This window comes from Hyla sarda, chromosome 3, assembly GCF_029499605.1.
Source record: "Hyla sarda isolate aHylSar1 chromosome 3, aHylSar1.hap1, whole genome shotgun sequence".
Lineage (NCBI taxonomy): Eukaryota > Metazoa > Chordata > Amphibia > Anura > Hylidae > Hyla > Hyla sarda.
Window position 1 is genome coordinate 193,277,931 of NC_079191.1, and position 16,778 is coordinate 193,294,708.

Here is a 16,778-nt window from a genome sequence, read left to right on the forward strand (position 1 = left end):
TTACTGGTAAAACACCTGTTATTGAAGTGTATGCACTGACTGGTGTCTGGTAGCGCCCCCTACAGTACAGGGAGGTATTACATGTTCTGTACACTTTACCTTTACCAGGGTTACCTGCTCCTTTGGACACCAGGTGGAGGTGGCTCCATGTTATTTTTTTTTTAGGACATTGCGTGTACTGTACAGGACCAAGAAGAAGCTCCTGTCCTCTATATAAACCAGTGTTTACCTCTTGTCCTGGTAAATTATCCAACCCTCTACATCAGTGTTTCGCAATCAGGGTGCCTCCAGCTGTTGCAAAACTACAACTCCCAGCATGCCCAGACAGCCTTTGACTGTCCAGGCATGCTGGGAGTTGTAGTTTTGCAACAGCTGGAGGCTCCATGCTTAGGAAACACTGACAGAGAGTGATTTACAGCCCCCAGCAGATCTTTCTTACTTTTACATGTAAGGATTTGCTTTATCTGTATTAGTTATCTACTTATTTTTCTTTAATTCTCACTTTTTCCTATTTTTGGCTGACATGTTGGTGCCTTTAGAACCAATCACCAGGTTCCCAACGTGTCAAAGTCGTATTCACAATTGTATGAAGGAGAAGGAATTCAACCATAGCTGTAGGAAAACCCTTTTAGCCTCAGTGTCAGATTTGACCCCATGTCCCCGCACTATCCACCTATCCATTCCCGCCATATTCGTTCAGTCCACACATGCCCCTATACACTCCAGCATTCGCACATTACACCCGCAACCACTACAGCCGAACTAAACGATGGTAAACACAACCACAGCCCGCCAAAAATCTGGAAGAAATCAAACCCCGCCCCATGTCAGCTGCTGGGTCACATGCTCTGATGACGTATACTGTCCAACCAGACAAGGGGAAATAAATCGCTAGTGGAGCACGTTAGTAACCGGAAATCTTCTAGTAAGTAGTCGCTGTTATTGCCACCAGGTATGTTTGTATTATCCGTAGGATTACTAGCAATACATACATCAGTGGAATAAAATCACCTTTCCCTGGAATCTCATGCGGGTCGATCAGCTCGGCAGATCATCTGCTTTAGACTTGGTCTTGTGTTCATTTTCCCGCGTTCAATCTGACGGCGCGCTCCTGCTGACAGCGGCTCTCCAGGTAGAGTGTGTATGGTTCTGGGACAGCGGCTCTTCAGGTAGAGTGTGTATGGTTCTGGGACAGCGGCTCTTCAGGTAGTGTGTGTGTGTGTGTATGGTCCTGGGACAGCGGCTCTTCAGGTAGAGTGTGTATGGTCCTGCTGACAGCGGCTCTTCAGGTAGAGTGTGTATGGTCCTGCTGACAGCGGCTCTTCAGGTAGAGTGTGTATGGTCCTGCTGACAGCGGCTCTTCAGGTAGAGTGTGTATGGTCCTGCTGACAGCGGCTCTTCAGGTAGAGTGTGTATGGTTCTGGGACAGCGGCTCTTCAGGTAGTGTGTGTGTGGTCCTGCTGACAGCGGCTCTTCAGGTAGTGTGTATGTATGGTCCTGGGACAGCGGCTCTTCAGGTAGAGTGTGTATGGTCCTGCTGACAGCGGCTCTTCAGGTAGAGTGTGTATGGTCCTGCTGACAGCGGCTCTTCAGGTAGTGTGTGTATGGTCCTGCTGACAGCGGCTCTTCAGGTAGTGTGTGTGGTCCTGCTGACAGCGGCTCTTCAGGTAGTGTGTATGTATGGTCCTGGGACAGCGGCTCTTCAGGTAGAGTGTGTATGGTCCTGCTGACAGCGGCTCTTCAGGTAGTGTGTGTATGGTCCTGCTGACAGCGGCTCTTCAGGTAGTGTGTGTGGTCCTGCTGACAGCGGCTCTTCAGGTAGTGTGTATGTATGGTCCTGGGACAGCGGCTCTTCAGGTAGAGTGTGTATGGTCCTGCTGACAGCGGCTCTTCAGGTAGAGTGTGTATGGTCCTGCTGACAGCGGCTCTTCAGGTAGAGTGTGTATGGTCCTGCTGACAGCGGCTCTTCAGGTAGTGTGTGTGGTCCTGCTGACAGCGGCTCTTCAGGTAGTGTGTGTGGTCCTGCTGACAGCGGCTCTTCAGGTAGTGTGTATGGTCCTGCTGACAGCGGCTCTTCAGGTAGTGTGTGTGGATGGTCCTGGGACTAGTACGGGTGGGGGTGCGCGTGTGGTCCAGGGACTGGCACGGGTGGGGGTGCGCGTGTGGTCCAGGGACTGGCACGGGTGGGGGTGCGCGTGTGGTCCAGGGACTGGCACGGGTGGGGTGTGTGTGTGTGTGTGGGTGGTCCAGGGACTGGCACGGGTGGGGTGTGTGTGTGTGTGGGTGGTCCAGGGACTGGCACGGGTGGGTGTGTGTGACACCATACATGCCAATTCTCAGTCTGTATAACAGGGGTACTCAACTATTTTTAGTGAGGGTCCGCTTATTCAGGTCTGTCATCCGGTAGAGGTCCAAGCTGAATCTTAAAGGAGATATCCAGTGGTGAACAACTTATCCCCTATCCTAAGGATCGGAATTAGTTTGAGATCACGGGGGGTCCGACCGCTGGGGCCCCCTGTAATCTCCTGTACGGAGCCCCGACAGCCTGCGGGAAGGGGGCTTGTTGACCACTGCACGAAGCAGCGGCCGACACGCCCCCTCAATACAACTCTATGGCAGAGCCGGAGCGCTGCCTTCGGCAATCTCCGGCTCTGCCATAGAGATGTATTGAGGGGGCGTGTCGGCCGCCGCCTCGTGCGGGGGTCGACACTTGCTATCTGGCCGGAGAGCCTGGCACCCATACAGATAGATCGCAGGGGGCCCCAGCGGTCGGACCCCACGCAATCTCAAACTTATCCCCGATCCTTAGGATAGGGGATACGTTTTTCACCACTGGACTACCCCTTTAAGGCCTGGTTCACACCCAGCGGCCTTGAAGGAAGTAGCAAACGAGTGACTGAAGTGTGGAGGACATATGACCTGAATCCGGCCGTGCACTGTACCCCTGAATAGAATACTGCCACGCACTGTACCCCTGAATAGAATACTGCCACGCACTGTACCCCTGAATAGAATACTGCCACGCACTGTACCCCTGAATAGAATACTGCCACGCACTGTACCCCTGAATAGAATACTGCCACGCACTGTACCCCTGAATAGAATACTGCCACGCACTGTACCCTCTGAATATAATGCTACACACTGAGCCTCTGTTATATTACTGTCACAAGCTGTAACCCCTAAATATAATACTGCCGCACACGGCATGCCCTGAATATACTTCCACACACTGTCCCCCCGAATATAATACTGCCACACACTGTGCCCGAATATAATACTGCCACACACTGTGCCCGAATATAATACTGCCACAGACTGTGCCCTGAATATAATACTGCCACAGACTGTGCCCCGAATATAATACTGCCACACACTGTACCCCTGAAAATAATTCTGTCACACTATGTACCCCCTGAATATAATATTTCCACACATTGGGCCTCTGGTATCTTACTGCCACATACTATGCCCCTGGTATATTACTGCCACACACTATTTCCCTGCAATATTACTGCCAAACGCTATGCCCTAAATACATTTTTGACAAACACTGTGCCCTGTACCGACTAATTGTACCTCTGTGCCCCCGCAGTGAATGGTGCCACTGTGCCCCCGCAGTGAATGGTGCCACTGTGCCCCCGCAGTGAATGGTGCCACTGTGCCCCCGCAGTGAATGATGCCACTGTGCCCCCGCAGTGAATGGTGCCACTGTGCCCCCGCAGTGAATGGTGCCACTGTGCCCCCGCAGTGAATGGTGCCACTGTGCCCCCGCAGTGAATGGTGCCACTGTGCCCCCGCAGTGAATGGTGCCACTGTGCCCCCGCAGTGAATGGTGCCACTGTGCCCCCATTCAGGATGCCGCAGTGCCCCCGCAGAATTAAGGATGCCGCAGTGCCCCCGCAGAATTAAGGATGCCGCAGTGCCCCCGCAGAATTAAGGATGCCGCAGTGCCCCCGCAGAATTAAGGATGCCGCAGTGCCCCCGCATAATTAAGGATGCCGCAGTGCCCCCATAGTGAATGATGCTGCAGTGCCCCCAGCTTTCACTTCACCAGAGCTTGTTAACACCTTAAAGGAGTACTCTGGTGCAGAGTATTCCTGCTCCGTCCTGCCCGGGCTACAAAATAAATGAAAATAAACCATCTCTCACCTTACTGGGTTCCCGCGGAGCGCCATTACAGCTGATCAGTCCTCCGGTCCATCTCCTTCATACTTCTGGGTGTAACGAAGCGTCACATGGCGTTCAGTTTAATTTTTTTAATTGACTCGGCGGGTGGGGGAGGGGCCCGACCGGTATAGCGGTATGGGCAAAAATCCATACCGGTATACCGCCCACCACTACGGTGGGGGGTGTGACGCGGTGCGGTGGGTCGGGGGGGGAATTGCAGTCGGGGGGGGGCGGTCGCTGTGTGGTGGGGGCGGTGCGGGGGGCGGGGCATTATCGGCAAGGTAATTGCCGATACCGATAATGCCCAAAATCGTGATTATCGGCCGATAATATTGGCCATACCGATAATCAGTCGATCCCATACATATATATATATATATATATATATATATATATACACATACATACACTATTGATATAGATAAATTCCCCATGTCCTCCTCTATTCATCCTGATAGTATTAACAGAGTTAATAGAAGATGAATGCACTTATCTATACTGAGGGTAGGGTCACATGTACAGGATCTTCTGCATATTTGAAGCTGCAGATTTCAGTGTAAACTGATTGACTGAACATCTGCAGCTTCAAATAGTGCGCATCATTTATGCAGAAGATCCTGTACATGTGACCCTACCCTAGTAGTATTATACTTATATTTAAGAGGTGTGTACAGGGGTGGCAGAGGGATTTACAGGGCTAGCAGAGGAGTGTACATGGGTGACAGAGGGTGTCAGAGGTGTAGAGGGGAAGGAGTACAGTACCTGAAGCTGAGGGCTCTTTGGATCCCGGCTCCATGCTCTGTAGCGCTGCACCTGCTCCTTCCCCATCATTTTGCTGGGGGACCAGGGAAAATTGCCTGGACATATGGGGGTCGGAGCTGCAGCATCCGAGTCCCGGAGCGTGTGCACTCTAGACAAAAGCTAATTTTGCAGCCCCCTTTGGCACACCGCACCTTAATACTGAGGTGACACACTGTAACAAACCTCCTCCTCATGTAATCTCCTTACTACTGGGGTGACACACTGTAACAAACCTCCTCCTCATGTGCTTTACTTCTGGGGTGACACACTGTAAGGGTACCTTCAGACGAGCGGATCCACAGTGTATTTTACGCTGCGGATCACCCGCTGAATGACCACTACCGCGCTGTGGGGGGCCCCGCTACGCCACTGCTTAAGGGGTTAAGATATGAAACCTGAGCTGTGAAGTTGTAATTTCACAGTAGCTGGAGAAGACTGCCCTGCGGGAACAGTATAAGATAAGGTGACCAGTGAGACTAAGTATTGTATAATAATTACATATATACGCTGGATTCTCTTATAGAGAATGCATGCATGCGCTCCATTTAGTGGGGAGGTTTGGGGCATTGGTTCTGGAGATCGCGTTGGGTCCCAGAAGTTGGACCCCTGTAATCAGACACTTACCCCCTATTTTGTGGATACATTTTGAACACTGGAGTACCCCTTTAAGGTCTTGTTCAGATCTGTTCTAAAGCTGTTTATTTGGTATACTATGTAAAACCAGTCAAACTGTTTGCTGACCTATACTGCAGCCTATCTGCTCAGAATCCACTGATTTTATTGTATTGAATGCAGTCTAAAAGGGTCTACATTTGTTCCATATAGTCCTTTTTCTCTGTACTTAAAAAAAAACATGCCCACCTGTGTCCTTCAAGAAAAGCAAAGAAAACCATATAAGCTCTGGAATTTGTTGGCATACTATTTGGGCTGTTTTCTGATAAATAACAAACCTAAACTATCAATATAAATGGCAACAAGCCCTACAATATCATTTATATTTATTGGAACTCGGAGAATGAATAAAGCTCCTTTTACTGAACTTGAGATAATCGTAGCTGGGGCACAGATCTGGCTAAGATTTAGTTATTTTTAACTACGTACAATTTTTTTACCTATTTTGTTTGTGAATTTGCAGGTGGTCTTCTCCGATTATTTATCTGGAAAATGCAGTTTAGCAGGAGTTCCCGACTGAAGGCTAACACAAGATTAACTGGTGATAGAAAAGGGGATCAATATCCGTTCTGTCTTCAGTTTTATCAGCTACCTCCTACTGAAAATATTTCACTAACAGAATTTGAGACCTTTGCTATTGAGAGACTAAAACGTGAGTGTCATAATTGTTATATAATGATTCTAAGATGTTTTCTCTGCCAAAGATGTATGTAATGTGTCATGGCTTTCTGTCCCTTGGCTATGAAGGCAAAATAGATAATGTGAGATTTCACCTCATCATCACAACAGCACCACACATGAGATTGCCCCCAATGATCCTATAGGAACAGGAAGCACAAAGAGGTTAAAAGGCCCCTCCCCAGACAACCCCTCAGTGTTTCCTGTTCCTATGGGAAGCATTGAGCTTTACCTCGTGGTCCTAGGGCTGGTTACGGGATCAGATGTACAGCAGCCGGACGGTAGAGGTCGGCATCTTGGACTCCCCCTCTTTTGTAGCACCGCACCTGGTCATGTGTTCACTGCAGCATACCTCTCCAGTCCCATTGACTCCCACTCCGAGGGAGAACTTCCGGCCGGTCCTCGGGTTCACGCGTGTCTTTCCCCTGACCTTTTCTGGTCTATGGTGAGTTCAGGCACCTGCACGTGACGTCATTGCATTCCTGCTGGGATTGCCGGATGTGCCATCTCCCGAGTGGTGCCGATTTTGAGAATCATGCTGGGGATGGCGCAGCGTCTGGACGCCGGCGCTTAGGCACCAAATTTGAAATCCTGGCCGCATATAAAGGTAGGACCTCATCTTTATTATTTAACTATTGTCAGAATGGATGCTACTGCCTCTTCTTGCTTTAACTTTGTGGAGCAAGGGAAGACTATCAGCCCAGTAAGGATCTGGTCCTTGGGGTTTACTTAGGGATTTTCTCTTTGGTTTTCCCCTTACTTATGGGTTGTAAACCTAAAGAACTTAAAGCTAAGCCTAAAAAAATGTGCATTATGCTTTGAAAAATTACCTGAAGGACATGTCAAACCTCTGTGTAACTCATGTATAGCCAGGATTGTTTAGTAGGAGACCTCGTCCTTTATGGATGAATACAAAAATATGATTAGCCAACAAATCCAAGCTTCTGTGGCAGCAGCACTGCCCTCCCAGTCTATTACTGGTACCCCTCCTGCTAAAAAAGCTAAGCCATCTGTACCTGTGGATTCAGATTCTGATTCAGACCTGAATGTTTTGTTTTCTGATTTGGATTCAGAGGAGGATTTACCTACTACTTCCAAAAAAATTAGAAGATAAAAGATAATGGCCCAGATTTATCAAACTGTGTGCGAGAAAAAGTGGACCAATCACAGCTCAGGTTTCACTTTACCAGAGCTCATTAGCTGAGCTGTGATTGGTTGCTGTGGAAAAATCACTCCACTTTTTCTCTCACACAGGTTGATAAATCTGGGCCATTATTTTTTGGCTGAGCATACTGATATCCTTTTGGGTGCTGTCAGAAGCACCATGAATATTGAAGATACTCTTATTACACAGTCAGTACAGGATGAAATGTTTGCGGGGTTAAAACCTAAAATGACAAGCTTCTCCACTATTAATGAGAACCTTAAGGGGTCTATTCACACGTACATTTTTCTGCAGATTTGATGTGCAGGATTTCAAGCTGTGTTCAGTTTACATTGAAATCTGTAGCAGAAAATCCTGCGCATCAAATCTGCTCAGAATACTGTACGTGTGAATAGACCATAAAAGTTTAATCTTGGGTGAGTGGAAAGATCCTGAAAAGAGGCTTGTAATACCTAAATAATTCAGATCATGGTTTCCTTTTTAAAAGTGAAGACACAGATTTGTGGAATGAAGCTCCTAAAATAGATGTTCAGGTGGCCAAGGTGGTTAAGAAAACATCTCTTCTCTTTGAGGATGCCTCGCAATTAAAGGATCCCATGGATAGGAAAATGGAAGGGTTGCTCCGTAAAAATTGGGATGCATCCTCGGCCCTCCTGAACCCTAATATTGCAGCTACAAGTGTAGCTAGAGCTCCTTTTTTGTGGCTGAGTCATTTAGAAGGTCAAATTCAAATTGAGAACAAAACTCCTAAAGAACAAATGCTTTCTACTATTCCAATGTTAAAAGGGTACTCCGGCGGAAAACTTTTTTTATTTTTATTTTTTTTAAATCAACTAGTGCCAGAAAGTTAAACAGATTTGTAAATTACTTCAATTAAAAAAATCTTAATCCTTCCAGTACTTATTAGCTGCTGAATACTACAGAGGAAATTATTTTCTTTTTGGAACACAGAGCTCTCTGCTGACATCATGAGCACAGTGTCCTCTGCTGACATCTGTGTCCGTTTTAAGAAGGTCAGTAAGGATGGCGGCCAAATCTGCAGCACTGTCCAACTCTGCCAGGAGAGCTCTCTGGTTGAAAAACTGTCAGGGAGACACATAACTTTAAAGAATAAATTATGTTCTATTCCTTTTCCAGGTAAACTTCTCTTTGCCTCTGTTTTGGTAATATCTTGCAGCACACGGCGGACAAAAAGAGGGGCTTTCCAGAGGAAAAGTTTACCAAACCCAAAAATTATTTTTGTCCCTTCAAGAACAGACAGGATAATTACAAAGGTAAAGGGAAATCCGGAAGGTGGAGTTACCCTAAAGGGTGAAAAGGACAAGAGTTTTTACTCCACCCCAATTTTCCTGAGAAAAAACTGTGACTCTTCTTTGGTTGGGGGGGAGACTGACTCTATTTTACCAACAGTGAAAGGATATCACCAAAAAGCTGTTCATTCTAAATTCTATCATGCACGGGTTCAAAATAGTTTGTTTCTCCTCCACCTCAAAAATTCCTTGCAACAAATCTCAGTTACGCCTGTCTGAACAGACACCTATTTCAGGGGGTTCAAGATCTTCTCGCTCATGGAGCAGTAATTCCTGTACCACCAGAGGAACAAGAACAGGGCCATTATTCTCGCCTTTTTCTTGTCCCCAAATCAAACAGGTCTTTCAGGACCATAATAAATCTGAAACATCTGAACCGTTTCATCATTTACAAACGCTTTAAGATGGAGACCCTCAAAACAGCAGTTCCACTAATTCCACAGAATGCCTGGATGGCAATAATAGCCTTGAAGGACATTTATTTCCACATTCCCATATTTCCTGCTCATCAAAAATTTGCTGTAACACTTATCTCTCTCCATAATTTAGGGTTGATTATAAACTTGCAGAAGTCATGTCTTCTTCCCTCAAAGCAGAAAACATTATTGGGGATGTTGTTGGACTTAAGCATGCAGATGACCTTTCTTCCCTCGGAAAAAGTCTCTTTACTTATTCAAAAGATCAAGAACTTTCACCAAAGGGAGGTGTCCTCCATCACGAATGCTATGTCACTTCTAGGATCCATGACATTGTGCATTCCATCTGTTCCATGTTGCCAAAGTCATTCCCAAATTCTTCAGAAACACATTCTCAAGGTATGGGATTGGTCTTAGTATTCCTTGGAGAAAAAGATGTTTACTCCTCCTGCAGTGAAAAAATCTCTGAAGTGGTGGTAGAAGAAACAGATTCTCGTCAAGTGCGTAACTTGGATTGCTCTCCCTTCAGTTACGTTGACGACGGATGCCTCGTTTCAAGAGCCTATGCTCCCCCCCCCCCTAATTTCCCCTAAAAGTGGTTTTAGACTTTCGTAGGTCTCGATACATTATTTTGCTAACATTTTGTAACTCTCCCAAAAATGAGAAGGAAGAAGCTTTTTACTGCCTGGATGTGAGAAGGACTATACTCTATTATTTACAGCAGATTAAGATTGGAGAAAGGATTCAAATTTATTTGTTTAGTTCCAAGGTCCTGACAGAGGGAAAAAAAAACCTCTAAAGCTTCTGCCTCATTAGATAAGATATGTAGAGCGACGACCTGGTCTACTCCTACTCCTTCTTTAAGCATTACAAACTTAAAGGAGTACTCTGGTGCAGAGTATTCCTGCCCGGGCTGCAAAAAAAATGAAAATGAGCCATCTCTCACCTTCCTGCGTTCCCGCGGAGCGCCACTACAGCTGATCGGTCCTCCGATCCATCTTCACGGAACACACGGAAGTATGAAGAGGATGGACCGGAGGACCGATCAGCTGTAGTGGCGCTCCGCGGGAACGCAGGAAGGTGAGAGATGGTTCATTTTCATTTTTTTTGCAGGACTGAGCTGGAATACTCTGCACCAGAGTACTCCTTTAATGTGGCCTTGTCTCAAGATTTGGCTTTTGGATGTAAAGTGCTACAAGCGATATTCCCTCCCTAGACATCATTTATCTGGTATGTCTCATGTGTAGTGCTGTTGTGATGATGGTGAAAAGTTAGAATTATGACTTGCCGATAATTCTGTTTTTGTGAATAATCACAACAGCACCCTTTTAATCCCTTCCTAAGTTGTATATGTATTTTTTATATTTATGTATGCTTCTTAGTAATTTGTAAACATTGAGGGGTTGTCTGGGGAGGGGCCTTTTAACCTCTTTGTGCTTCCTGTTCCTATAGGATCATTGGGGGCAATCTCGTGTGTGGTGCTGTTGAGATGATTCACAAAAACCAAATGACTGATTTACAAAGTCATAATTCTAACTTTTTTAGTTGTGTTTGTCATGTGTTAACATTCTCTTGATAAGTGCCTATACCTTTTTGGCTGCGACCAATAAGAACTGTGAGGCTTTGTTCACATGGCAAAATTTCTGCACTGAATTCTGCATGAAAATTCTGCAGTAAATTTCACAGAATTTAGCAAATTCTGGTGTGTGAACATGCGTTATAGACCCGGCAGAAAGCAACCTTCTGTCTGCAAAATTGCATATAAAAGGGGTATTTTGGCCTTAGACATCTTATCCCTTATCCAAGGGATATGCGATAAGATGTGATCACAGGGGTCCTGCCGCTGGGACCCCCCCCCGCAATCTCCGTGATGTCACACCACGCCCATAGACAGAAATGGAGGGGGTGTGGCGTGACATCACGTCTCAGTCTCAGGAAACCAAGATTTTCAAGACTGAAGCAGCACCCGGGACAGAATGTATGGTGCTTCACGGAAATTGCTGGGGATCCCAGTGGCGATCAGTCATTATTTTTTTTCACTTTATGCACCATAAATTTTTTATAAAAAGTGATCAAAAAGTCCCATAAAAATAAAAATGTTACCGATAAAAACTACATGTCACGGCGCAAAAAAAAATTTGCCCTCATATAGCTTTGTATGCGGGAAAAATAATATAAATGATAGGGGTCAAAAAATGACAATTTTAAACATACTACTTTTGGTGCATGTAGTTATAATTTTTTTAAAGTATTAATATAAAACCTACATAAGTTAGGTATCCTTGTAACCATATGGACCAACAGAGTAAAAATAAGCTGTCATTTTTACTAAAAAGTGCACTGTGTAGAAATGAAAGCCCCCAGAATTTACAAAATAGCATTTTTTTTATTTTACCCCACAAATAATGTTTTTGTTTTTTTTTTTGTGCTTTTTTTCTGCAGATTTTGGTATAAAATAAATGTGATTAAAGAGTACAGAGGGGAATGGAACGCACAGCCGTTCACTTCCCTGGCTAATAAAGAAAGCAGAAGCTCTCCCCCCCCCCCCCCCCCCCCCCTGCTTGTCGGCCACTGACGGTGTCTTTACCACCTGCACATTTTCCAGCAATGTATCTTGTGCCTCTACTTTTTAAGTCATGTTTTTAAGATATGTTTAAGATTTATATTGTTTAATATTTCTTCTGTTGTGCAATTTTTTTGAGGTTTTGTACCTTGGTGCACTTTCAGCATTATCAGTAATTTTTTTATTATTTGGGTGAAAATAATTCCTTGAGGGGTGTAGTTTCCAAAATGGGGTCACATGTGGGTGTTTTTGTTTTTTTGTTTTGTTTTTTTTGTTGTGTGTTTTGTCAGAACTGCTGCAACTATCAGCCACCCCTGTGCGAATCGCCAGTTTAGGCCTCAAATGTGCATAATGCTCTCTCACTCCTAAACTCTGTTATGCGCCCGCAGATCTCTTTACATCGACATATGGGGTATATCCGTACTTGGGAAAAATTGTGTTAAAAATGTTGGTGGTCTTTTTAAGTTTCCATGTTGATTATGTTGTTGCATATAATGGATGTAGAAGTCGATTTCATGTGGATTATGATCAGCTACTTGCACATAATTGTATAGTTGTATCTGTGGTTCCATAGCAAAAGTATTATAAACCTATGTGCTGATATATTTTATATCTTGTGATAGTATTTCATGCAGATATTCTTTGCTACAGGCTTTTTGTCTAAAACATATTTTAATACGTTTGCATGCTGCCACCCTGTGGTGACATTGTGCTATAATAGTTCTTTGCACATTTTACAGACCTCTGCAAGTGATATACTGTATAGACAGATTTTGCTGCACAGCACCTGAGCACTTTATCCTTTAACCCCTTGTTGCACATCAGACCACTGTCACTTTAAACATTAACTCTGGGATGCTTTTACCTTTCATTCTGATTCCGAGATTGTTTTTTTGTGTGACATATTCTACTTAGTTAGTGGTAAAATGTTGTCGATACGTGCATCGTTTCTTGGTGAAAAATTCCAAAATTTTATGAGAAAATTTAGAAAATTTAGCATTTTTTTTTTTACTTTGAAGCTCTCTGCTTATAAGGAAAATGAATATTCCAAATAAATGATATATTGATTCACATATACAACATGTCTACTTTATGATTGCATCATGAAGTTGACATGTTTTTACTTTTAGAAGACATCAGAGGGCTTCAAAGTATAGCAGCAAATTTTCACAATTTTCAAAATTGATGGAGAAAATTCAAAATCTTCATTTTTTACACTGGCATGTTCTTGTAGACCCAGTTTTTGAATTTTTACAAGGGGTAAAATTTACCACGGTGCGGTGCGGGGGGCGGGGCATTATCGGCTTATCGGCTTATCGGCAAGATAATTGCCGATACCGATAATGCCCAAAATCGTGATTATCGCCCGATAATATCGGCCATACCGATAATCGGTCGATCCCTACCTTTATATGTGTATGTCAAGTGTTCGGCGGGTTCACTAGAGGGCTCAGAAGGGAAGGAGTAACAGTGGGATTTTGGAGAGTGAGTTTTTCTGAAATGGTTTTTGTGGGGCATGTCGCATTTAGGAAGCCCCTATGGTGCCAGAACAGAAAAACAAACAAACACATGGCATACTATTTTGGAAACTGCACCCCTCAAGGCACGTAACAAGGGGTCCAGTGAGCCTTAACACCCCACAGGTGTTTGACGACTTTTTGTTAAAGTTGGATGTGTAAATTATTATTTTTTTCTTTTACTAAAATTTGTAACCCCATCTCTTCTGAGTATGGAAATACCCCATGTGTGGACGTCAAGTGCTCTGCTGGCGCACTACAATGCTCAGAAGAGGAGGAGCGCCATTGAGCTTTTGGAGACAGAATTTGTTTGGAATAGAAGTCGGGGGCCATGTGTGTTTACAAAGCCCCCCGTGGTGCCAGAACAGTGGAACCCCCCACATGTGACCCCATTTTGGAAACTACACCCCTCACAGAATTTAATAAGGGGTGCAGTGAGTATTTACACCCCACTGGCATTTGACAGATCTTTGGAACAGTGGGCTGTGCAAATGAAAAATTTAATTTTTCATTTTCACAGACCACTGTTCCAAAAATCTGTCAGACACCTGTGGGGCGTAAATGCTCACTGTACATTTTATTACATTACATGAGGGGTGTAGTTTCCAAAATGGGGTCACATGTGGGGGGTGGTCCATTGTTCTGGCTATATGGGGGCTTTGTAAACACACATGGCCTTCAATTCCGGACAAATTTTCTCTTCAAAATCCCAACGGTGCTCCTTCTCTTCTGAGCATTGTAGTGCGCCAGCAGAGCACTTTAGATCCACATATGGGGTATGTTCTTACTCAGAAGAAATAGGGTTACAAATTTTGGGTGGCTTTTTTCCTATTTTTCCTTGTGAAAATGACAAATTTTGCGTAACACCAGCATTTTTGTGAATTTTTTTTTTTTTTTCATTTTTCCATCCAACTTTGAAGAATTTTCATTAAACACCTATTGGGTGTTAAGGCTCACTATACCCCTTGTCACGTTCCGTGAGGGGTGTTGTTTCCAAAATGGGGTCACATGTGGGTATTTCTTTTTTTGCGTTTATGGCAGAACCGCTGTAAAATCTGCCACCCCTGTGCAAATCGCCAATTTAGGCGTCAAATGTACATAGTGCACTCTCTCTCCTGAGACTTGTTGTGCGTCCGCAGAGCATTTTACGCCCACATCTGGGGTATTTCCGTACTCGGGAGAAATTGCGTTACAAATTTTGGTGATCTTTTTTTCCTTTTAACACTTGTGAAAATAAAAAGTATGGGGAAACACCAGCATGTTAGTGTACATTTTTTTTCTTTTTTTACACTAACAAGCTGGTGTAGCCCCCAACTTTTCCTTTTCAAAAGGGGTAAAAGGAGAAAAAGCCCCCAAAATTTGTAGTGCAATTTCTCTCGAGTACGGAAATACCCCATATGGGGCCCTAAACTGTTTCCGTGAAATACGACAGACAGGGCTCCAAAGTGAGAGAGCGCCATGCGCATTCGAGGACTAAATTAGGGATTGCATAGGGGTGGACATAGGGGTATGCCTGGTGTGCCTCCAGCTGTTGCAAAACTACAACTCCCAGCATGTACTGATCGCCGAAGGGCATGCTGGGAGATGCAGTTATGCAATAGCTAGAGGTACACAACTACAACTCCCAGCATGCCGAGACAGCTGTTTGCTGTTTGGGCATGCTGGGATTTGCAGTTTTGCAACATCTGGGGGGCTACAGTTTTAGAGAACACTGCAAAGTGATCTCCAAACTGTGGTCCTCCCAGCTGTTGCAAAACTACAAATCCCAGCATGCCCAGACAGCAAACAACTGTTTGGGCATGCTAGGACTTGTAGTTTTGCGAGATCTGGACAACTACAGTTAGAAACCACTGTATAGTGGTCTCTTACTGTAGCCCTAGAGCTGTTACAAAACTACATATTCCAGCATGCCCAAACAGCTGTCTGGGCATGCTGGGAGTTGTAGTTTTGCAACATCTGGAGGGCTATTGTTAGAGACCACTGTATAATGGTCTCAAACTGTACCCTCCAGATGTTGCCAAGCAACTCACTGGCTTCTGTACGATCCAGCCGCACGTCATCGCCGCCCGCCGATCTCCGTCACCCGCTGCCTCTGACGGCCGCCCGGATGGGTAAGTTGATCTTCGGCACCGGTCCTCGTCGTTTCCCCGTTCTGCCCCGCCTAACGAAAGTTAACCCCCCCGCCCCCGATCTGCTATTGGTGGTCGCGTTTAGACCACCAATAGAAGGGACAGGAGGGGTGGCACCCCTGCCACCTCACTCCTATCCCTTCAGGGGGATCGTGGGTGTCTTAAACAACCGCGATCCCCCTTATATTCCGGGTCACCATAGACCCGTAATGACCCGGAATCGCGCAAATCGCAAGTGTGAATTCACACTGTCAGATGATCCCCCTGGGCGTTTGCACGGGATGCCTGCTGAATGATTTCAGCAGGCATCCCGGTCCGATCCCCGCCCGGTGGGGGCCGAAATTCTCCATGACGTACGCGTACGTCATGGGTGGGTCCTTAAGTACCAGGGTGTCATGACGTACGTTTTTGGTCAAAAAAAAAAATGGTGGTTATTTAATAATGTATTTGCAGTTCTTTTGCTATATACTGTATAAAGTATATCCGTGGTCATGTAAATCTGTTGTTGCTTAACCCCTTAGGGACTCAGCCTATTTTCACCTTAACCCCTTAAGGACCAAGGATGTACTGGTACGTCCTTGGTCCTGCTCCCGTGATATAACGCGGGGTTACACGGTAACCCCGCATCATATCACAGCGGGCCCGGCGTCATAGTGAAGCCGGGACCCGCCGCTAATAGCGCGCAGCGCCGCGCGCTATTAACCCTTTAGCCGCGCGCTCAGAGCTGAGCCACGCGGCTAAAGGGAAATCGCGGCATCCCGAACAGTTTACAGGACAGCGGGAAGGGCCCTACCTGCCTCCTCGCTGTCCAATTGCCGAATGACTCGTATCATTTTAACCGGATGGACCTATAGAATAAAGATAAGGTGTAATTTTTGCCAAAAAATTTACTGCGTAAAAATGGAAGTCCCCAAATCTTACAAAATAGTGTTTTTTCATCAATTTTGTCGGACATTGTTTTTTTTTTTCCCGTTTCACCGTAGATTTTTGGGTAAAATGAGAATTAGTGACGCAAAAAATAAGCCATCATGTAGAATTTTAGGTAAAAATTTTAAAGAGTTAGGATTTTTTTTTAAAGTTAAGGAGGAAAAATTGAAAATGAAAAAAACGGAAAAAGCCCGGGTCCTTAAGGGGTTAAACTAGTTAAACTTGACCAGGGCGTACAGGGATGCCCTGAGTCCTTAAGGATCGGGGATGCAGGGCGTACGCCCTGCGTCCCTAAGAGGTTAAAAACCTACCCTTAGTTACCACTCGTACTCCTATAAGTGGGATTTTATAAATTTTTATATCATGTATTAACCCCTTAACGACATCGGACGTAAATGTACATCATGGTGCGGTGGTACATAAGGCACCA

The 16,778-nt window shown here is 45.2% G+C and overlaps 1 protein-coding gene across 5 annotated transcripts in view; it reads left to right on the top strand.

Annotated features, from left to right (window-relative positions):
- The first annotated feature begins 730 nt into the window (after positions 1 to 730).
- PRIM2 (DNA primase subunit 2) overlaps positions 731 to 16,778 on the top strand; it is a 145,984-nt gene continuing 129,936 nt past the window's right edge. The window contains exons 1-2 of one of the 5 annotated variants that reach the window (XM_056565793.1): positions 731 to 952; positions 6,107 to 6,295. In XM_056565793.1, the coding sequence (XP_056421768.1) occupies positions 6,136 to 6,295 (160 nt within the window). In that variant the 5' untranslated portion in view covers positions 731 to 952; positions 6,107 to 6,135. Of the gene's footprint in view, positions 953 to 1,001; positions 1,133 to 1,837; positions 1,858 to 2,054; positions 2,080 to 6,106; positions 6,296 to 16,778 lie in introns of those variants that run through there. The other 4 variants (XM_056565791.1, XM_056565792.1, XM_056565795.1 and 1 more) reach the window with 4 other exon arrangements.